Consider the following 24,333-nt stretch of genomic DNA (forward strand, 5'->3'; position numbering starts at 1 on the left):
CAAACTTGGCTCCAAATGGGTCGTAACTATTGGATCAATGTCTCAAATTGGGATGTGATTAAGCAATGTGTCATCGTTAAACTATTTTCTTTAAATCACATCAATAACAGTGGAGTGAACCCGCGGCGCGGTGGAGGGCGCGACGACGACGCGTGACGCGCACGCGACGTGACCTAAAACTGCTTTCCAAAAATACTTCAGACGGCGAAGAGGCGGCCGGCGCGCCGCATGCCGCCCAAACATTCTGGAATCATAAAACAATAACATCCACAATGATTACTTTAAAAACTATTTTAATTGTTCTCTTTGTACACCTACATGATGCCAGGGCTATCCGCACAGCTACTTTCCCTATTGGTATGTTCAAAATTTCAGTTACAATAAACATTAGGAAAGCAAAACATGTACAGAGTTGTGTTTTTTCAGGGGGACTCTTCAACCGCGAGACATTGCCGAGTTCTGTGCGGGCTTTTGAGAATATGATTGAACAGAATAGAATGGCTACGTATCACGGTCGATCCCTGGACTCCAAGGTGGTGGATAGTTACTCAACATCCTTAGAACGTAAGTGGTATCTATAGCAATAACCTAAGAGATTGTTTGTAGGCATCGCAAGAGTTGTCTTTGGAAGACATGTTCTTGTTCTGGCTTGGTCTGAATCGTGTTAATAACTGTTTATTGTCTGAGAATAAAACTTGCAGTGCAACTTGATAAGCATTGCTTTTAGTGATGAAGATACCAAAATTTTATTGGCATGATTGAAATCATTAATGAAAGCATACAGTCAAAAATTTTCAACATGAATATTCAGGTAGAGTAAACCATGGCAACTACCTATAACCTGTAAAAGTTTAGCAATGAATTTAAAAATAAATATACTTACTAACATTTTCCTATTTCAGTGTGTCCATTCACTTCAGACAATCGAGGTATCGTAGCTCTAATAGACGCCCGCCCGACCAGCGGCATCTGTGACACGACTTGTTTGTTGTGTAATAGGTTAAATGTAAGTAATGCTCAAGACCTGCTGTTCAAAATAATCCTTAAGAAATATTTCGTAAAAAATGTATCGGAATATTTGAATTGTAGGGTTCTCAGGATGTTATAATGTTTTAAGACTTAGGCTTTTACAAAAACCTGTTCAAAGGTGACTATTTGCTTGTTCTAGTTAATGACAAAAAATATGTAAAAATCTATAAATATTATAACGCATTCTGCTGTTGCTGCATAACTGAAATCGGTCCTGTAAAGCCATAGTCGGGGGCTAGCAAACATTAAGAAATAAAAAAACTGATAGTTTGAAAATATTTCTAGATAACCCATTTATCATTGGGCTGGGAGCCTATGGAGACGCAAGGTGAAGATTTCTACACATTTTCTTATCACCCACCGCCAGAAATAATATCAAAGGCTTACGCGGCGCTTATTAAGGACCTCGGTTGGGACAAATTTACAATACTTTACGAAGACGATGGCAGTAAGTATGGTTTATATTTTTATTTGATAAAAGAAACTGGTTTAAAGCAGATATTGTCAGACATGGGTGAGAGACGGACAGACTGATAAGGATCTGGAAAAGAGAGAGAATTTATTAGGACACTTTATTTTGATATACTTGGTAAAAAATTTTGCTGTTGTGGCGGCTTCCACGTCTGTAAGAAATGTAAATTGCAGTTGTGGAAGAGAAAAGTCGCTGTACCTACTCCTCAACATCAAAGTTCTGGGCCGTTTTCCAAGCACTTTTAAAAAGTAATGATTCTAGTGCGCGGTAGTGCCTCACAACCATAATTATATTACTTTAAGATGTAGCGGAATCTTTAGAAGCTTTAATATGGCTACTTGTATATCAATAATGACGTTAGTTATGTACATACTAGTTCAAAAGCATTAGCAAAAGTGAAACTGAAAGACGGTTTTCTGCAGGTTTTGTACGACTTCAAGAAGTTATAAATTCATGGAAAAGTATGGTAGAGCCAATAATGTTTAAGAAGTTAGATCCTGAAGGTGACAATCGGGAAACATTTAAATATCTGTTTAAAGTGGCTCACATGAACTACCATGTACTGGATTGTAATGTCACTAATGTACATAAATATGTAGAGGAGATCACTAAAGTTGAAAACTCTACCGAGTATCTAGTAAGTGTTATTTTCTTTGTCCTTGTCTCGAGTTTTAGCTTGTATATATTATTTATGTGCACATGGGAAAACCTAATGTTAAGAGCGCTGGTCTGCTAAGTCAAAGATTGCAAGTTCGATCCCAAGGTATAATTTTTAGAAAGTTGTGGGCATTTAAATAAAATTGTATACACTGAGATAAGCCCCATTTGATTCAGACACACAAACCGAAGAAAAAACACAATTATATTGAAAGCTATACCATTTACAGTAAATACCACTCCAACCTCACTGGACGCGACGTGTCGCGGATTCGATCCCCGCGTAGGACAAGCATTTTTGTTTTCCTCAAATGCTTGTCCTGAATCTGGGTGGGTTGTACATGTGATTTGAATGTTTGTGAAACCCACACGGCATTTAAAATCTAATTGTGGGAGTCGTTCTAAAAAGAATCTTATATTGAAAATGTGTAAAAAGATAATGCGTATTGCAATTTAAAATTCCAGAGTTTTATTTTAGTAAACCTCGACGCTTACACACTGGATTTTAAGAAAATACCTGCTCTGATGGCTAATGTCTCTACACTGCATTTGACCAAAGCCAACGATGTGCGGTGGAAAGATAAGGGAATGGGCGAAGACAGCGCTTTAGGGGTAAATATGTAAAAAGTGTACTTTTTGTAGGCAATATTTGTTATAACAAGCAAAAAAAAAAACGAGATGATACAATAATTATTTATGCATGGCCTTATTAAGTACCGTATTAATAAACGATGAACGTTTAAAACTTTAAGGTTTTAACGCGAAAAGGTATATTGATTTTGGTTTAATAATTGATACAGGAGTAGAGCATTGGTGTACAGAACAGCGGAAAATCGGCTTATCTTCAACGGTGATTTGATTTCTGCAATACGACTGACTGTTAAAAAAATAATCACTGCTACATCTAATACTGAAAACTTTGTTTTTGCTCCATCGAAAAAAAAAAACTGTTCTCAGTTATTGAGATGTTATTTTTACCCGAACACCCTCTAAGAAGGGTAATATTTTTATGTCAAAAAATATGGGTAACCGAGAAAATTTAAGCAGCCAATTTAAATTTAATTAAATCATGAATTTCCTTCTTTTAGCTGGAAACCGCGTTAACGGTTGATGCGTTGAGTCACGTAGAGAAAGCAATAAGAAGCATGCATATTGAGAGCAATTTGATGGAGCCCCCTGCTTTATGTTTGAGGAATAGTAAGTCGGAATACGAGGAGGTCGCTTGGCCGTTAGGATATGATCTGCGAGAAGCTTTACGTAAGGTATGCGTTTATTATAAATCGTGAAATTGTAAATGCGGAATGATTTTCTACAGTTTACTGGTGCATGAGACAATTTGCAGTTTGAGATACCAGAATTAATTTTGTAAAAGAATAAACTATTTAAAATACATTTATTAACTCCTTAATATTACTCGAATAATACAGATTTAATAAACATTATGCCATTTTTAGTTTTATGTTTGTTTAGTTAAAAACTTATTACAGTTAGATTCCCAAACTACTTTAATTAGGCTGAGTTCCTTCAAACGAGTTTATGCTAGATCCTAACCGGAATCAGAATCAAAGCATTTCATAATTTTAATAAATATTGTTCCACAGACACAAATGAAAGGATTTACCGGGCACATCGAATTTGATGATCAAGGAAAAAGAATCAATTTCAAATTACACTTTTCTAAATTGAACAAGGTCAGCCAATTTATCTATGCGGGCGATTGGGACTTCAAAACGAATGTTATCACAAAAGAGGATGTCGACGATCGCTCGCTCGCCTTGAAATCCAATTCGAAAATACGAGTAAGCATTTGTTTTATGTCAATACCAAAATCTTAGCTCTATTTAAACATTCGTTTTCTTTAAATGAAGAAATTCAATCTTATTTTGATGGTGTTTATCTATAAATTTTATGTATTTCCTCCTCATTTGCACCTTTGCCAAATTTTGAACTTTGCATTTATATGTTTAAATATTTTAAAATCAAAAGAAATCGCATTTCTAAATAATCAAAAACGAATAATATAATTCGTCTCGAAGGTTATGGGTGAATTTCCCGGACCCAAAAATTGCGTGGCATCGATGAAATCGGTACTAAAAAGCATTGTTATAATGTTCTAACATTTTTTTTTAGGTAGATGACATAAAAATCTATCTGTAGCACTAAATATTTTATTAATATAATTAATAGGTTTTCCAAAAAAAAAAGTTAAACCACATAATCTTTCATCGCCGTGTTTGTCCACGACTCACCTTGATGTATTAAAGTCATCATTGATCAAAAATGTATCGTTATTTATATTAAAACTTAGTTTTATTTGGTTCGTGAATAGTTAGAGTATTGACTCGGAATACATTTATTCAAATATTTACACAATACAACGTATGGTTAATAAAAAACCATTTGTCCCAGAACTACCTTTCATCGCCATGTCCTAAACATATTTGAGAATATTGCATATTCTAACGTTTTGCGTCGCTCCCGTTTTGCGTTAAACGTTGCATATAAGTAACGTCGAAAGGCTAGACAAGGAACGACGTGTGTACGTGCCTGCGTTTTCGAGCTATAATTAAAAGTATTCAATTTTTTTGGTACTGGACATTTTTTCTTTCATCGCCGTGGATAGGTCTAACTTCTATTTCAATAAGTTTTTAATCTCGATTGAGCATTCAATACAATGCCATTTATATTTAGCTTATTTGTAAAGTGTTCATTACTGTGAATTATTACCAGTTTTTTAGTAAATTGAATTATACCCCTTGATTTTCATCGCCGTGCTCTCATTTCCGTGGTTTCCGTGGACAAAATTTGCTATGGCAATGAAAAAAAATACACGGGAATGAAAAAATATCATCGCCGTGCCTTGTAAAACAGTTTCCTTTCATTGCCGTGGCCACGTGTTTCATTTCCGTGACTTATGTTTGTTTCGCCACTAGACAGGAATGTATCTATTTATAGTTATATTATAAAAATAATATCATGTGTGACTGGATTTTTACACATTATATTCTATTATTATTGCGTATAAATTAATAGTATTTATTTTTGTTTCAATGATTAACTTTATCATTTAAATATTCTTGTACACTATAATAACATTTCATTGCCATGGACGCCTGTTTCATTGCCGTGCATGCATGTTTCATCGCCGTGGCACGGAATTTTCAATCTTGTATATCTCGTTAGTTTTTTAAGCTATCTGCTAGATATTAAGCAAAACTGCATATCTGATCGAAAACTTGAGAAAACACTATTTTTTATTGTTCTAAAGTTGAAGAATAAAAAATCCACGGAAATGAAGATTTTTTTGGACCTGTTGAAATTCACCCTTATGATTGTTTAATTCAAAGTCCAAATTGCAAACGCAATATTGGTAAAACCTAAATTTTGTGGAACTTAAAATTAACTCAATCCATATTTATGTTAACTAGAATTTAAAACTTAATTTCAGAATCTAAAAAAAATATTTGTTTTCTGTCCTTTTACTCCATAGATCCAACAGATTGCGAATAATTTTTTGAGCATCCTCTAAGGACATAAGAGATGCTGACCTAAAAACATACTAGTGATAACATTATTTAATTAATCTACTTATTCGCAGGTGGTGACTCGTATAGGCAAACCATACTTTGACGCGGTGGAAACTGAGAATGGTACTGTATACCGCGGCTACTGTGTTGATCTAATTGATGCCATATTTAAATACATAAGGGTGGCGAATAAAGTTGATTTGGATTACGAATTTTACATCGTTCCTGGGAACGGATATGGGAACCCGGTGGCCGGTACCAAGAAATGGGATGGATTGATTGGAGAGTTATTGGATCATGTAAGTTTTTCGTCTTTAATTTTTACTGAATGAACATATTATATACTGCGTGGTAATTTTATTTTTGCTCATGTGATTGCCAGTCAGTCAGTAAAGAAATAATTCAATGGTTTAATTCTGTAACTGAAATTAACAGAAGATCGCGCTTTAAAATTTGCTAGATTTTTAATCACGCGTTGAGGGCTATGAAAAGGAAATCACGGGCCCAGAGCCAAGTGACTGATTTTAATTTAGGAAAAAAGTATTGTCAATAAACTTTTTTAGCCTGTCCGATATTTTTGTTTCAGAAAGCCCACTTGGCCATATGTGATCTTACTATAACTTCGGAGAGGAACGCGGTAGTAGATTTCTCGATACCTTTCATGTCTTTGGGTATCAGTATGCTGTTCCGCGAGGAGGATCCCGAGGCACCTGATAGGTTCTCCTTCATCAAGCCTCTGTCTTTAGATGTTTGGTTATATCTCGCTACTACATACGTGATCGTCTCGTTTGTTCTGCTGGTTTGTGCAAGGTAGGCAGAAAAGAGATATTTATCTTCAGCTGTTCACACTTTCTTAACCTTTCAGCTTCAATACGGAGGTTCTTAATTCATCGGTATTTTATTCCTTTTTTTGTTTGTGAACTCAGTACCGATTCCACGTCAGAATACAAATAATTTTGCATTTTTGTAACTTTCTAAAATCTATTTTTTATGTACAAGTTGTTGCCTTCCAGTACGTTACTTTATTAACTTGAATGTTTCAGGATGTGCCAGGACGACTGGGTGAATCCTCACCCGTGTAATCAAAATCCAGAAAATCTTGAAAATATATGGAGTCTTTATAACTGCATGTGGCTCACTATGGGTGCTATTATGACTCAGGGATGTGATATTTTACCAAGGTAAACCTTTAAAGATTTATAGTAATTAGTTTTGAATCTTTGAAATCAAACAACAATTATTATTTATTGACCAATTAAAAATCCTCTAAGCATATCCATATTTCTTTCTCTTATTATTAGTTTTAAAGATGACCAATGTAAAATGACAGAAATGATACCCGAGGCTTCCTCTATCAGTCAACCATAAGCTGATGTCAGTAGAATAAAGATATATTATCTTACTATTATTTTGTTCCAGCATTTGAGACATGACCTTTTTGCTCATTAACTTATACCACGAAGCTAATACCTCTCCATACCTTTTGTTCTTCAGAGCAGCAGGTTCACGCTGGATCACCGGCATGTGGTGGTTCTTCGCCCTGATCGTGACAGCGTCGTACACAGCCAACATGTCCACCTTCCTTAGTAATAGTCGTCGAAGCAACGCTATCACAGACGTCAAGAAACTGTCAGAACAAAACAAGATCAGCTATGGAGCCGTGTACAATGCGTCCACTTATAAGTTTTTTGAAGTATGTCTTCTAAAGTCTTTATTTTTTATATGTTTCGTTGGAGGTATATTAGTTTATTTGTTAAAGTTTGATAATTATTTACATGTATTTCATATGTTTATTTTACCCACTAATTTTTATAAAGTTCCGAGGCTCAGGGTTCGTCCAAAACACAAGCATGTTTCTTCTTATAACGTAAATTGAATATGTTTAAAAGATGGACTTGAACACAATAAGTTGTAAAATTCTGAAAATTAATTATAGAGTTACACCACAACCGATTAAATGTTTGTATTTTGCATAAATATTTTTCCTATGATAATTTTACAGTCTTCGAATGATTCAGTCTACTCAAAAATCTGGTCAGTAATGAGCTCTGCAAAGCCTACTGTTTTCACCTACAGCAATGATGAAGGCAAAGATCGTGTTATAAGGAGCAAAGGAAAGTACGCATTCTTCATGGAATCCACTTCCATTGAATACTTTGTTAAAAGAAACTGTGAATTAAAAATGCTCTCATCTAAATTGGATTCCAAGGAATACGGCATCGCTATGGCAAAGAGTAAGTTTTTAATTAGTATTATTTAGATACAGTATTTTATTCAGATTAAATCTTGTTCTGAGAATTGGAAACGAAGAGATACTAGATTTATTCATTGTTTGTTTTACTATCCTTTTAAATTCTCAAACGGTTTACTAGAAACGTTTCTAGTGCTACTGCACCTCAACGTTTAAAAAACCTCTTTATAAACAAACACTAGCTGTTGCCCGCGACTTCGTCTGCGTGGTTAGAAGATATAAGTTATGACTTTTTCTTCGCTCCTATTGGTCGCAGCGTGATGATATACATAAAGCCTAAAACCTCCCTCGATTAATGGTATATTCAACACAAAAATATTTTTTCAATTTGAACCAGTAGTTTCTGAGATTAGCGCTTTCAAACAAACAATTAGTATAAACATAGTACATACATAGTATATACATAGTAATTAGTATATATATAGTGCAATTAGTATATAGATGCCAACGATATCTTCGTTACGTTTCATCGATTTTTAATTTCTCGCGCGGACATTTTAATATTACGATAACTCATTACCTATTAACATTTTTGGCGTAGTGTAAAAGGCAATTTGTTCTATATTACATGCATAATATATCTAACTTATTTATTTGGATAAGGATTACTACTGTATTGTTAAAAAGAGGTTCGTAAGTAACCAATAATTTTACTGTATTAAGAAAACACATAAAAATGGTTATTGTGGGTTATCCTTGGAAGATAGACATATACCACCGCGGACTTTTTTGTAGATCTATTAAAGAGGTACAAACTCGCCATACATTGTTTTGTTGTAACTCGAAAGGTTTTGGCAGCGTTCTCGATGAAAGCTCTCGAATGGCTTAATTTTTTCCGACATGTTTAACTAATATCGCTGTAATATCGTCAGTTTACACAAAACCTAAACTTATTATACACTAAAACCTTCCTCAAGAATTGCTCTATCTATCGTTGAAAACCGCATAAAAATCCGTTCAGTACTTTTCTAGTTTATCGCGAACAGACAGACAGACAGACAGACAGACGCGGCGAGGGACTTTGTTTTATAATATGTAAGGATAAGGATAAGGATAAGGATAGCTGTTGCCCGCGACTTCGTCTGCGTGGTTAGAAGATATAAGTCATGACTTTTTCTTCGCTCCTATTGGTCGCAGCGTGATGATATACATATAGCCTAAAACCTCCCTCGATTAATGGTATATTCAACACAAAAATATTTTTTCAATTTGAACCAGTAGTTTCTGAGATTAGCGCTTTCAAACAAACAATTAGTATATACACAGTACATACATAGTATATACATAGTAATTAGTATATATATAGTACAATTAGTATATAGATGCCAACGATATCTTCGCTACGTTTCATCGATTTTTAATTTCTCGCGCGGAGATTTTAATATTACGATAACTCATTACCTATTAACATTTTTGGCGTAGTGTAAAAGGCAATTTTGTTCTATATTACATGCATGATATATCTAACTTATTTATTTGGATAAGGATTAATACTGTATTGTTAAAAAGAGGTTCGTAAGTAACCAATAATTTTACTGTATTAAGAAAACACATAAAAATGGTTATTGTGGGTTATCCTTGGAAGATAGACATATACCACCGCGGACTTTTTTGTAGATCTATTAAAGAGGTACAAACTCGCCATACATTGTTTTGTTGTAACTCAAAAGGTTTTGGCAGCGTTCTCGATGAAAGCTCTCGAATGGCTTAATTTTTTCCGACATGTTTATCTAATATCGCTGTAATATCGTCAGTTTACACAAAACCTAAACTTATTATACACTAAAACCTTCCTCAAGAATTGCTCTATCTATCGTTGAAAACCGCATAAAAATCCGTTCAGTACTTTTCTAGTTTATCGCGAACAGACAGACAGACAGACAGACGCGGCGAGGGACTTTGTTTTATAATATGTAAGGATAAGGATAAGGATAAGGATAGCTGTTGCCCGCGACTTCGTCTGCGTGGTTAGAAGATATAAGTTATGACTTTTTCTTCGCTCCTATTGGTCGCAGCGTGATGATATACATATAGCCTAAAACCTCCCTCGATTAATGGTATATTCAACACAAAAATATTTTTTCAATTTGAACCAGTAGTTTCTGAGATTAGCGCTTTCAAACAAACAATTAGTATATACATAGTACATACATAGTATATACATAGTAATTAGTATATATATAGTACAATTAGTATATAGATGCCAACGATATCTTCGCTACGTTTCATCGATTTTTAATTTCTCGCGCGGAGATTTTAATATTACGATAACTCATTACCTATTAACATTTTTGGCGTAGTGTAAAAGGCAATTTTGTTCTATATTACATGCATGATATATCTAACTTATTTATTTGGATAAGGATTAATACTGTATTGTTAAAAAGAGGTTCGTAAGTAACCAATAATTTTACTGTATTAAGAAAACACATAAAAATGGTTATTGTGGGTTATCCTTGGAAGATAGACATATACCACCGCGGACTTTTTTGTAGATCTATTAAAGAGGTACAAACTCGCCATACATTGTTTTGTTGTAACTCAAAAGGTTTTGGCAGCGTTCTCGATGAAAGCTCTCGAATGGCTTAATTTTTTCCGACATGTTTATCTAATATCGCTGTAATATCGTCAGTTTACACAAAACCTAAACTTATTATACACTAAAACCTTCCTCAAGAATTGCTCTATCTATCGTTGAAAACCGCATAAAAATCCGTTCAGTACTTTTCTAGTTTATCGCGAACAGACAGACAGACAGACAGACAGACGCGGCGAGGGACTTTGTTTTATAATATGTAAGGATTTAAGAAAAATTGTATTGCAGTAATAGATACTCATTTTCCTTTTAAAGATTATCCGCACAAAGGTTGGGTCGACAACGCAATTTTATCATTGCAAGAAAAAGGTGATCTTGTGAAACTTCAGAAAAAATGGTGGGAAGATGAAGATAACGTTCAACACTGCGAGGTTTGATCACGTTTTTGTTTGAAATTTTGCAAAATGAGCGGGAAAATAAACTGTTTCTTTTTTCATTTCAGAAAAATAATAAGGAGGAAGACGACAGTGGCTCCCTACAAATGAAAAACACGAGTGGTATATTTTTAGTGCTCGGCTCCGGGGGAATCCTTGGTATCGTCGTTGCAGTCATAGACTTTATGTTCCACGTTCGACAAATTAGTGTTAAAGAACGGGTGAGAATAACATATAATTCTACAACTTTCACATAGCGCCATCTAGTCTCGGTATAAGCAAAGCTTGTATTATGAGTACTCGACAACTGATAAACATACTATTACAGTTCTAAATACTTTCATACTTAATATAGGTAAATTACATCCAGACAGAGCAAATGATCATGCTCATCACGCAAACATTTGTCCTGGGTGGGAATCGAACCCACTACGTATTGCATAGCAGTCGGAGTAACTAACCACTAGGCCACCAATAGGCCAGTCAAGATTTTGGTGTCAATGTTTGTCATTCAATTTACTCCATTTTCGTTATTGTTTCCAAAATGTAATTTGGACTACATGCAAATGTAATTTCGACTGTGATATCCTAAAATCATCACCATCGTGTTGTTTTCACAATTTAGGCAATACGGCTGCCTATATTAGCGAAACTCAAAAAAGAAGGAAACTCGTGAATCGTGTAATTCCAGTATTTGATCTAGACAGACTAATTAAGAGCTCATCAATAAATTCCTACTTAGATGACTTAGTTATAAATAACCTTACCTTATTCGTCTACAGACCTAAAATAACTTGACTTTTGAACCCATAAACTAAAAACAAACTGCAATATACGTCTCCCGCTAGCATTACCCTGTCCATTGTCATTGTCCTGTCCATTAGACCCTACATTAGCCAAGATGCAGATGGGTATGATTCCTTGTACTACACGCAGACTACTAGAAATTCTAGTTCCGTTTTCGAATCATAATCTAAACCTTGCGTTTGTTCGTTAGGTGACGTTCATGGAGGCTTTGAAGAGTGAATGGAACGCGTCTTTAGACCCTCGGGAGCTGCACAAGCCGGCAGCACCACCCCGCTCGGCGCCGCCGTCTACAGGCAGCCCGTCACCGCTGCGAGATCGAGATGAGTCCAGAGCCGTCTCTGTGTTACGAGCCGCTTCATCTTTTATTAATTTTAATGAGATTTATTAGCAAGAATAATTATTTATTCAGTTTTGTAATTTTATTATTTTCGTATAAATGTTGTTGCTGCGTAAGGTTATTTCAGTGCTGATTACAACGTTGGCACGTTGGGATTGTGTCGAATCGATAACCTCTCTGATTTTCTAAAGTTATATTTATTAAAGTAATATTTAATATTTTGTTAATGTGCGTACGTGTTATTTTCAGGGCAAACTTGGAAGTGCAAATAAATATGGTTTTGTTATAATTTAGTGTTTTATTTTAGACGTAAAACAAATTTCAAAATCACGGCAATACCGATTCATTTACTTCGTCAAAGGACTCGTAATTGAAATTTTATTTATTTAAATACATCTAGATGGAATAGGTCGGCAGCTGATCGTAGTACTGAAGATGCTCTTGAAGCACTGCGAGAGCCAGTCTTGGTGGAAGATGGACGCGAATGCTTAACTGGTTTTTCCGTCTCCCAAAAACTTAGTGCAAATGTTAGCTCTGCCCATAGTGCTTCGGATTGAGTCATCTGAAGATAAAATGGGTTACTTACTTTGTAATCGTTTTGTTAAAATATGTAGTGTTACATTTAAGATAGGTACTTTAGTCAATTTACGATAATTCAACATAGGTATGTATAGTAAGGTCAGTTGTAAGAAAATGGGGGTAAAGATATACTAAAAATAATAAAATAGTAGACAGTTAACCATTCTACATTATAAAAACACTAGCTGACCCAGCAAACGTTGTTTCGCCGAATATTTTAGTTAGTTGTAAGTATTTTTAATGCAACATTAAAAAGAAAACAAACAATTTCATTGAAAAAATAAAATTTTTTTTTAAATGTGAGCAACTCTTATCACTCAGGGGTATGAAAAATAGATGTTAGTCAATTCTCAGATCTACTGAATACGCATATAAAATTTGGTAAAAATCGATTTAGCCGTTTCGGAGGAGTACGGTAACTAACATCGTGACACGGGAATTTTATATATTAGAGAAGATATGTATTACATACATTTTGCTCCACGGCGACTTCTCGGACGTTCCATAGGAACTCGAAGATCCCCATGGCAGCGGCCATACTGGATCCTATAGCCAGTACAACAAATACACCACCGACATTCTCCACTCCTAGTTCTGCTGCAGCGCCTTCTTCGCTTACTTCTTCTTCCTGAAGTACAAAAATGAGATTGCGAAAAGTATCTTTATATTTTCTAAACTTAAGGTATGATAGTTTTTATTATGGTTGAAATCGATTTCCTCAGTTCCTAGGAGCTTTGACTGATACAATGTATTAAAAATATGTCTGCACAGAAAATTAGTTGAATTACCTCGCACGCTTCTGACTCTGGAGCTTTCCACCAACGGTTTTTGATTTCTACTAGTTTGCCACTTTCAGCTAATTTTAATAATGCGTTATCCACTGCAGTTCGGTATGACGAATCTATGACAATAAAATACAACTCAAGTATTAAATATATTCCAATGTTTACTTTTATAATAAGTCGAGTTACTAATTGATAGAACTGTGTCATACTTACAAAATGGCATAGCTATCCCATAGCCTTTGGAGTCAAGTAAGCCGCCAACTTGCATCAGATCGCAGTGTCTTTCCAACTGGTATTCAATAGCAGTGGACTCCATAAAGTAAGCATAATCTCTTTTGCCTTTCAACACTCTCTCCAAACCTTCGTCATTATTTTTGACGAAAACCGACGGTCGAGCTGATTCCATAGCTCCATACATCCTTTGGTAGATTGAAACGTTTGATCTCTGCAAAACAGAAATAACAACGCTTTATCAAAGGTACACGTAGGTAAAGGTACACGATGAAAATAAAAAGAGTAATTCTATAGGTAGAAATAGTCGTACTTTGAAAAATGAGTATGTAGATCCACCCTTTAACGTTCCATATTTAATTTTAGTTTGCATAGCGAGGTCTTCCACTCCCTTGATGGAGTCATCCATGGCAGCGTTGGTGAGGAAAGCAGCGAGGTTTGCAGTGTATGACGAACACATGATCAGAGCAAAAAACCACCACATTCCACAGACCCATCGCGTTGAATAACCTCTAGAGTAAATAAACAAATAAATATTGATTAAAAAATAACTCCTTTATGATTACAGATTGCCAAAATCTAGCATGAGATTTCTAAACTAAAAAAACGCGACTAAACGATTTCAATATAAAAGTAGACGCAGTAAATTTTGCTCTCATCGATTTAAACTTACTTCGGTAAGATATCAGAACCTTGTGTCATAATTGAGCCCATTGTAAGCCAGCACGAATTCTTAATGTGCCAAATATTTTCCAACTCCTCAGGTGATTTATCACAAGGATGGGGATTCTCCCAATCATTCGGCGCTAGTCTAAAAATAAAATAAATGTTATTCGCATTGTTAGATAAAGCTAAAATTTGTAACAAGTAATTGTACTTCTGTTATTTATATTACCTGGCTAAAATATGGAGTAATAATGACACCATTAAGTAAGCAGCTGCCATGTATATCCATACATCAACTGAAAAAGGGTTTCAGAAATGAAAACAGCTCCGGCTCTGGAGGAGTCGGCTTTAAATATAGAATACTTATCCCCAAAGTCATAAAAGGCGTTGTAAAATCCACAGATGATCGTCGTTCATAAGTAATGGTTAAATCACAAATTGCCAAATCAGCTTTCTAAAACAGAGGCAAAAAAAGTTTTAGGAACATGTCATACATTTTACTTATCTCATGATTATACAGTTATGCCAGTCACGAACCCTTTCTAAAAGATGTCCCACTAGACCGTCCCATTTTTTCGTATCTTTGTTATATGACCCATACCCATTGCCAGGTACGATTTCGATCTCATAATTTAAGTGCAGTATTTCTTTTAGTATTTCGTGAATTAAGTCTTTTGAGTATCCTTCATATCTATCGTTCCCTACGAGGGTTTCGCCTTCCTTAGGCGTTACTTCGACTAAATAAGGTGCGCCGATTCGGGAGACTACTTTGAAAGTTTTGTTTTGCCACTTTTCCGCTAAGCGACTCGACGTTTCGTCCGCGGACCGAACATATAAAAAACCAGTCTCTGGATCCCATTTGGCAATGCTGTTGAATCCGCTGTTAGATAACTCCATTATTTCGACATTGAAATTCGTTCTCTCGCCTGTTACGTTGTCTAATGTTATTTGGTTTGTCATGCCAACAATAGGATTCTAGAAAAAAAAAACTAGTAAAATCAAATTTTTGAAAAAAAAAAACACTGTGAAAATATATTTATGTGCTTGTGGTTACCGTCAGTAAATGGTTTGTAAAGTCCTCTCCGACTTCCCATTGATCTTCACTATCGCAGCTGATTTCTTGCGCTTCTAATTTGAACTCTTCAGGAGCACTTTCAACCGCATCAGTTATGAGTCTCGCTGCATCACTAGCAAGAGCTGCTTCCACCTGATAGTATAATGAAATATATAGTTTATTACTCTTTGATTAAATAATGTATTGTATTTTGGGTAACACATTTTGTTGCATAAAACAATTTTAAAATATATGCTACATTTCCAAATTGTGTTAGTTTTGATTGCTTATTTCAATTTCAATATAATATATTATATCATCACATAAATTACTTATTTTAATTAAAAGTAAAATTAATATTCACATAGTTAAAAGTAAAATCATTAGTTGGATTACGTTTCCACATACCGTGATTTCATGTGTTTGACGAGGAATTTTGACGTCATCCGAGCCTCTGACTTTCCAATCTGCTAGATAAGATCTAGTTCTAGAATCTGAGTGATCAAATATCCTCAAACACGTTACGTTGGACAATCCGTAACGAAGTTCTTCAAGGTCCAGAGTGTGAGCATCTAATGACATCAGCACATACGTCTAAAATAGAAAAATTATGTAGTTCAATAATATTATGTTAGCAAGGAGTCTTGTTAGTGTAATTCATTTTCGGTCTTTATTAGCCTTATCGGCGTCAGCTCTTTGCGTAGGTCTGAATTATCGGCGGATATAAATCAGGTCCAAACGAAGTGAACCGCAACGTCAATACTCATTGTACTTTGATGACTGAGGAAAATGTATGTAATTTAATTTTCTCTTGTAGGAGTGTATGATTAGAACGTATTGTATTTAATGATTGTCGTTTATATATTGATGATGATTGAATAATAACCATTATAATGTATTTATTAAAACATAACTATTATGTAAAAGAACGTTTATCAGTTGTTGTGTTTGAGACTAGATGGCGCTGTACTGTGACGGCGTTTTTTAACACTCCACACTTTTATTGTGGAATATTAAAAAAATAAACATTGTTGATGAAATATAATATTAATCTGTATTTTTAGTCTGGATATCTTATGACAAGCCTTCGCCCACCAAAAACAGCGATAGGTTGAGATGATTGATTGAAAAATAAGTGACGTTACTTACCATATAATCTTCAAAAAATTTAACCTCGTTGGCTTGCCTCAAATAGTCCAGTACTCTATCAGCTGGACAGTCTAGTATGACCCTAGTTTCACCAGTACCTCTTAATGATTTCAGTAAAGGCCTATTATCCTCACCAGGTATCAGTCTCCGTACCAACCATTTAACCTCAGGGTCAGCGTGTTTTAGGACCTCTTGCAATCTAATAAGACCTAAAATAAATCGTCATCAGAATTGGAAAATCTGCTCATAAAGGCGTTTTTCTATTGTAATTACCAAAATGCGTTAAATGCCTCAAAGTCTATAAGTTTTCTTTTTCCAAGATTGGATGATGGATGGATTCTTATCTAAAACTTAGATGAAGACCGTTCGTAATTTTTTATTCTTGTATTAGAAGGTATTTTGCTCGTCAAAGGATAATTACATGCGGTGCGCCCTTGGTGAGCCGTGGGGTGGCATAATTGAAAAATACTCGGCGTGCCGCACTGATATAAATGAGTTTATATTAAAAATTACGTAAGCACGTTCAATTAATAAATACGCCATAATTGCGTGGCTGCTTCGTAATAGTTTTAATTCATTGAATCAGTATGAAGCTTAAGCATTAAAGGATTATACAAGAACTGAATATATTTTACCGGTAATATTTTCCGTTATGTAACAAAAAGGCATTCGGAAAAATCGTATTATCACCAAATTCAGTATTAATTCTTCCAAAGGAAATTTCTAAATCTAAAAGTAGCCATCCGTTAGCGCGTGATTCCTGCAGCGGTACCCAATTAGCGGCACTTTATGTAGTACAAGACTGAAAAAGCCAATGTATGAAAATATTTTCTATGAATGTTGGAAAATACAGTTGCATATTCCAGTTTAATTTGTGGCTTATAAAATATTACACAACCAGCATTTGTATGTTTACATAAACTGTTTGCACTAAGAGTTTTAATTTAAAATGTGAAAAGAATTATTGCGTGTGTAGAATTGGCTACAATTTTATCATGCACAAATTTTTAGTCTATTTGCTGCTTCTAGAAATGCTTATTTAAATAGGATACCACTAAAGTGTGGCTAAATGTTTTGTATAAGAATTTAACGTTACGTAACCTTCTTTGAGAAGCAATTTTATTTTGTGTTGTCCGTCATGTCTTGGACCAACCCCTTACCATGATCATCATCATACAACAGAGTGTAGGATCTCCAGTCGCTGTCAGCTATGAACATTGCTATAGCTTTCGAGAGCGCTACAGCTTCAGGGTACAAGTTGATGCCAGGCGGGCTCGGCTGCTCCGTGCCTCGCACTGGCGGCGGACGCCAAACAGCCTGGTAATTAAACTTGTCTTTTACAAGTCGCTTCGGTAGGGCAGATTACACCGCTGACTATACTTCGTTATAGTGACCTGTGTTCTTCCGATTTATGTATAGTTTTTTTATTATTAGAGGACATCTTATCTTGAAGTAAGACGAGTAAGAGATGGTGGTAGGCATTTAAGATAAGATTAGCTTATCGTGTAATGCGAAAAAAGAAACAAAATACGTTCTAAATGTAACCGTGACATCGATTCTTGACTGAAATGAAACTCAAAGTGGAAGAACTTAGTTTAATGTTAATGGTGGAGTTCGTCTTAAATCTGTGGATAGTATCGTTGCTTCACAGCAGGTTATTTATGAGATCGATTGAATGGGGTTTGTAGACGGTTTAATGAAGTTGCAAGTCTAGAAGGATGAAAGCAATTTTATGAAGTTTTTTGTTTTGAATAAGCAGTACCTAACTGGAGTCGACTCAATTTAATATAGAGGGTATAAGAGGGTAAGTCCGAGTCAGACACGCGGCACTTAGGGTTTGGTATCAATAAGCAACAATTAAACAAATCTCATGAACGGTGCTTTACGGAATGTTTCAATTGTCTATTCTATCACGGTTTTTGAGATACAGCCTGGTGACAGACGAAAGGATACACTGCGGATCCTCAGTACCTAATAAGGTTCCGTCTTTACCCTTAGGGTTTCAAAATCCTAAAAAAGATTATCACCGTGTATCACTTTTGAGGGATTACGTTCCTACCATAATTAACGCTTGTGCAAATATCTCTTATTTTAGACTGGTGTTCTTAAATTACATCGTATAGACATATAACTACGTACTTGTATATGTGGTATCCTTGCGGCCCGGCAGTGAGCTTCGACGGCTGATGCGGACACCGGGTCAGTGGGTCCGAAAACCGCGATCACGCCGCTCGATATCAACTCACAAGCTGCGGATATACGTCGTATGTTACTTATAACATTGCCATGTCTTTAAGTTTGTTTTATTGTTCTGAGTGTCTTTTTATGATATTTTCGTGTCGCATACTGGTTTTACCAGATTCGTAATACATTGAAAACCAATTACCAAATACTAATTTATGGGATTTTAAATCTTTAGTTCTGTGTCAAGCGCCAGATATGCAAAAGATTGAGAGGTTTCAATAAAGGGCTTTATGTACGTTATAAAAATTGATTAATTTGAAACCATATCGAATTTGTTTGAAAAATAAAAATAAATAAATTAGAATATTTTTAATATTCACACATATTTGACACTTTACTTAACTAACTGTTCTATAAAGTAATCGAAGCAAGTCAAAAGGCCGAGTTTCAAATCTAGCATGCATTTATAATTTTTTTCAAACGTTCGAAACTCGATTTCAGAACACGTCGGTCACGTGCGGCACCTAATCGTAGCACGTTACATGCACTTATCCTTAACATTCAAACAGTTTGTGATGTTAGGACCTCGTTGAAAAAGGTCTCTGAGTAGGTGACAGAAATACATTGACAGCCTTCACAAAAACTTATTGAAAGAAGGCTATTACTAGAGAAAATATTCCGTAGGAGTAGGTGAATGATTTAATGATTTTGTACTATCTTTCTAATATTATTATTAATTGCAATATATGGAAGAGTATCCTGAAAGACCTCGTGGTTAAATTACTGCTGAAAAAGTTGATCGAACACAGGTTAAGCTATACTTGATTCGGTCTGTCCGTGGATGGTCGAAGCACACAGTTAATTGTGAATCCTGGCTGTTATTTAAACATTTTTGACAGTCGCTGGCTGGCTTGAAGACAGAAAGCCTGACGAGTGTTACTAAGAAGTGTCATTTTGCCCAGGTTACTGGTAACTAGATTGACTAGGTCAGATAGGCTGTAACTCCTAGTAAAACACTGGTACTTAGCTATATCCGTTTTGACTAGAAGCCGACTACAACATAGATGGGAAAAAGCTAGGATGAAATAATGAAGAGAATAACTACTTTAACTATTAATACAAATTTACCTATTCAACAGCAATACAAAAGCTGCAACTGAATTCAAAATCAATTTAGTATGTACAAAATTACATTATTGTACATTTAATAACACACAGAATAGTTTAAACTGTTTTGTCTGAACCTATTGTGATTGGTACTTGCCAAATTCATCACCCGTTTGTATGTTTAACGTGTATTGCCGAGAATTAATCGAGTATATTGTTTGTTCCTACTAAATACTGTTGACATACATAATATTAGTCGATTTTGGAGTATCGGTTTACGTAATGTGTTTGAACAATGGTCGTTAATAACCTGAATGTAGAGTAATATGTTTAGTTCAACTATAGGTGTACATAGGGTGTATACTTTTATACCAGCGTGTGTGTTTGTGTGTGTGTATAGGAGGGGGTATTGTATACATGCATATATGTACGCAGATCTTATATACCTGCTTTAGAAGCTGTAAAAACTATCACCGAACGGAGCGTATACAGCTTTCATAACATAATGGTAACGCTCGCTCTCCATCGAAGCCCGAGCCAGAGCGGATGCAAACGCCACCTCCGTCACAGTATTCGGGGGGAATATAGCTCCTGCAAAATACGTCACACTTTAAATTTGTATTCCACAACATTCGCAAAAAGTTATATCTCAGTCGTAAACTCACTCACCGATGTTAACAGTCGCCTTTAGAGTTTCGAATTTCCGGAACACGGCTCCAGCGTTCCCAAGAATTAATATTATTATTACAACCGTCACGTACACTCCTGCAAGAGGAAAACCGTATTCGAAATTTGTTTTGATACTCCCAGTTTTAGATGCGACCGAGTATTTACGGAACTTGACTTTCGGTCGATATACTAAAGTTAGGAATATGGGAGAGAACTGTATACTCGCCCCGTCGCTGCAGCATTATAGAGATGAGATTTTCCGGAATAAAAGTAGCGAATTGGAACAATGAGATTCAGCGCGCGCAGCTGTCGCATTACAAGTTTGTCGGTCGTTCGTAGGTGTTTACTCGACACATGGTAAACATCACATGGGATTCGGAACCCGTATTCCCGGTATCACTATATCAAACTCCGTTCGCACCGTGTTTGCACGGCGGGATGCACCTCGCGAAACTTTCATGCACACATTATCACAGCTGTTTTGCCAACTGCGACTAATATTAGATATCGCTAACTAGAATAATAGTGCAATGCTCTACATTCAGTTTACTACGACTGGATACGATCGTAACACAACAATTTATATTTACATAAAATAAGAAATATCAAATACTATTTTTTTTTATATCCATACTTTTTAATCCTTTATTTCAGAACAGCGCTGCTAGTTTCAGTCTAAAACCTCTCTGTAGCTCAAAACTGTGACAAGGGAAACTGAATTGTGCGATATCTTTGTATTTCCCGAGGTTTTGGCGGAATCATTCCGGCCGACCGGCTGTGGTCACGGCCTCGCAGTAGAGGCTGACCCGTGACCGGCAGAACGGTGACATTTTTATGCGATTTAGGTCCGTGTGCAGAGCTAGACCAATATTTTAAAGTTTTATCTAACATTTTCTGAGCAAGCTTTTATGTTTTACGGTGATTTATTAGTATCGTGATAAGGAGTTTGCTTCGAGCTTCAACTTTTAAATTTTAGAAGTTGCCCTGTTCAGACAAGTCATTATTAAAGTACATAATATTGATGTTGATAACATGTTGAAACTAAAAACTGATACGTATAACTTTAGATGCTTTCTTACATAAAGTTGACTGGCACAAATCCATCAACCATTCAAAATAAATCCAGTCATTGCTTGTTGTGTGTTTGTAAGTGCAGTAAACGAATGAGGTGAACTGAATACGCCATGGTCAGAGCACTTGGCGTCGCTCCAGTGTCCCGACGTACCGTCAAGTGTCACAGCTTATTATCGCTTCTGAAGTTTCAAAATTAACTGACCAACTTCAGTTCCTAGTACATAGCAGCACGCTGTAATTGAGGTCACAGTATTTTGAAAAGTTTTGAATTTAGTTCTCGTGATGTGATGGAAAAAAACAAAGAGGTTTTGTTTAAACCTTTTTGTCTTCTAATATCGTTTGAATTTTATTCAAGCTTTTGATAATATTTAAATGCGTATTGCAAAACATTAAAGCTTTACAGAAAGCGAAGATGTTTTTTAAATGAGACCTGGATTTCAGTCCGTAATTATTGCGCGAAATGTTTCATTCTGTCAAAAATTATAAATAACGAATGGACCTCACCCTTTAAAGTTTTTAATGAGGTTTTCTACGTATCCATCGTGTTTTATACTTATTTGCCGAATAAATGTCTACATTATATCAAAAGTTATTGTTATCATACTTTATGAACTTTTAACCGGTACTTAATGACTAAGCATTGCTGTTAATTTATACGAGTTGGAGTGAAATGCGCCGATTCACTATACCTTGGGTTCTTTTTACTTTGCCTACAAAAAAGTATTTCTGTTAGTGAATGATAAATCAGTGCCTATTACATATACCTACTTATTTATTTATACAAAATATATATTAAACCTTTCTAATAACGTTCGATTCAAAGTTAATAAATAAGTTCAAAGTACAAGAAAAATGCATAAAATATTTTATGTATTCAAATATTGCTTGCATTAGATAATGAGGTTATAATTATTTGGTAATTCAATCAAATATTTGTTAGTTCAAATATCTGATAATTTAGATTTGTAGGTTATTAACGTAACAATGCAATTAGATATTGAGTCAGTTAATACTTTACATATTAGAATTGTTCATATTTCGTAATGTTTTAGAATATTTCTGCTTGAAATTTATTTTAAATTCCATCAAATTAGGATGAAATAGGGAAAACTAAGTAAATCGTAATACATCCTTACTGCAAGTAAAGGATTGATATTTTTTTAAATCAAAATTTTCAAATGCCTTTTCCAAATAACTTTCCCTTGTCTCAAAGAGTGGAATCGTTTAGCGACAATTACTTTGTTTATCGTCTAACTAAGCATGTTTGCTTCGAGCATACACAGTGCCGTGTTGAACTAATTGTCGTGAAAATTAAATGCACAGTATAATACGATTTATAATAATGTGTTTGTAGGTTCATATTAATGTTATTCTTTGTCTAAATATGTAAGGCGTATTGCGAGCGTAATGATTGAGTGACGTCTTAATGCGTTTGTTGTTCTTTTTGTGTTCTTTTTTATTGTTAGCGGTATAATGAATGTTATTCTTTCAGTAGAAGACAACTTAAGCTGTGCCATTAATAACTTGGTTTAATTTTCCAGTAGATGGTGTTACGTCATTGTCCACCTTTAAAAGTATGTTATGAATGTTGCTTAGTTACTGAATGCCTGAAATTGTATGGTGAAAATTTCAACGTTATTCTTTATTTTCTGTACATAATTACCTTACTACAGGATGAGTTTTTCCAATTTTTGATGAGAAATTATTTTTTAACTATGCTCTCTTCTTCATAGCACTTCATCCATCAAAAAATAAAGATAATTACGTTTTAATTCTACCTAAATCTCTTTCTACTTACAGCCATAGCTTCAAAAACTTAATTATAACATGTTCGTGACCTCCAGCGTCGGCACTTAAATGTTTGTGAGGAATAAAAGGCACCACAGCAAACTTCCGTAATTGTCGCCCGACGTGGGACGTCACACACGACCCCGAACAACACTTGATAAACTTATATTGAATTTAAAACTGCAGCAATTAATTTTGTTGGTACTGTTTTATTTGTTTTTAATGGGAGTTCAGTTGGGTATTTGTGGTAGCTGGTTGTTTTTATCTGAATATGCCTGGTACAGAAAAGAATACCTAAAAATGACAATTAAAAGCAATTTGTTTGCATTTTTGTTTACACTTTAATTTTTACATTCATACTGAAGGTATTTAACCTTTAAAATGTTTTTTTAAATATGAAACAAAAAATACTGAAGTTTAATCTTTGTACAGGCAGGAACTGAAGAATCTGGATTGGCACATAATTATCATTCATTCCGTTTATTTAAAAACTACCTATTTTGGATATCCAAACCACTTACTCTTACATTTTTTTGTTATATTACTTATAAAATACTTTGTTTTCACATAATCCCACTAATATTATAAAGGCGAAAGTTTGTGAGTGTGTGTGTATGTTTGTTACTTCTTCACGTCGATACGGCTGAATCGATTTCAATGAAATTTAGTATGGAGTTAGCTGATACCCTGGATTAACACATAGGCTACATTTTACTACGAGATTATATCTTATTCCCAAGGGAAAATCGATGTAAATGAATTGGCGGATTCTGTATGGTGATCTTCCTACCTCCATATTTTTTTTCAAGGAGGATATAAAATCACACCATTTTTAGAAAGAGACGAGCAGTTATGAAAAATCTTACCAATATGGACAGAAGTTGCGTGGACTCTAAAAACTAATCCGATTTCAAAAAATCCTTAGTTATATCTTCTATCCACGTGGACGAAGTCGCGGGTAAAAGCTAGTAGTATGCACGACTAGCTGTTACCCTTG

General features: G+C 35.0%; 1 protein-coding gene and 1 pseudogene across 1 annotated transcript; one reads left to right on the top strand and one right to left on the bottom strand.

Annotated features, from left to right (window-relative positions):
* Window positions 1–198: 198 nt before the first annotated feature.
* Window positions 199–12,106, top strand: LOC113497998 (glutamate receptor ionotropic, kainate 2-like). The gene is made up of 16 exons (XM_026877859.1): window positions 199–357; window positions 427–564; window positions 903–1,006; window positions 1,315–1,477; window positions 1,924–2,138; window positions 2,624–2,770; window positions 3,247–3,420; window positions 3,760–3,957; window positions 5,757–5,984; window positions 6,272–6,495; window positions 6,729–6,866; window positions 7,180–7,378; window positions 7,688–7,919; window positions 10,788–10,903; window positions 10,975–11,127; window positions 11,904–12,106. Exons 1-16 carry the CDS (start codon window positions 273–275, stop codon window positions 12,099–12,101), a joined length of 2,712 nt encoding a protein of 903 aa, XP_026733660.1. The 5' UTR covers window positions 199–272; the 3' UTR covers window positions 12,102–12,106.
* On the bottom strand, window positions 12,103–21,365 carry LOC113497997 (annotated as a pseudogene).
* Window positions 21,366–24,333: the final 2,968 nt, after the last annotated feature.

The sequence above is a fragment of the Trichoplusia ni genome, chromosome 10, assembly GCF_003590095.1.
Source record: "Trichoplusia ni isolate ovarian cell line Hi5 chromosome 10, tn1, whole genome shotgun sequence".
NCBI lineage: Eukaryota > Metazoa > Arthropoda > Insecta > Lepidoptera > Noctuidae > Trichoplusia > Trichoplusia ni.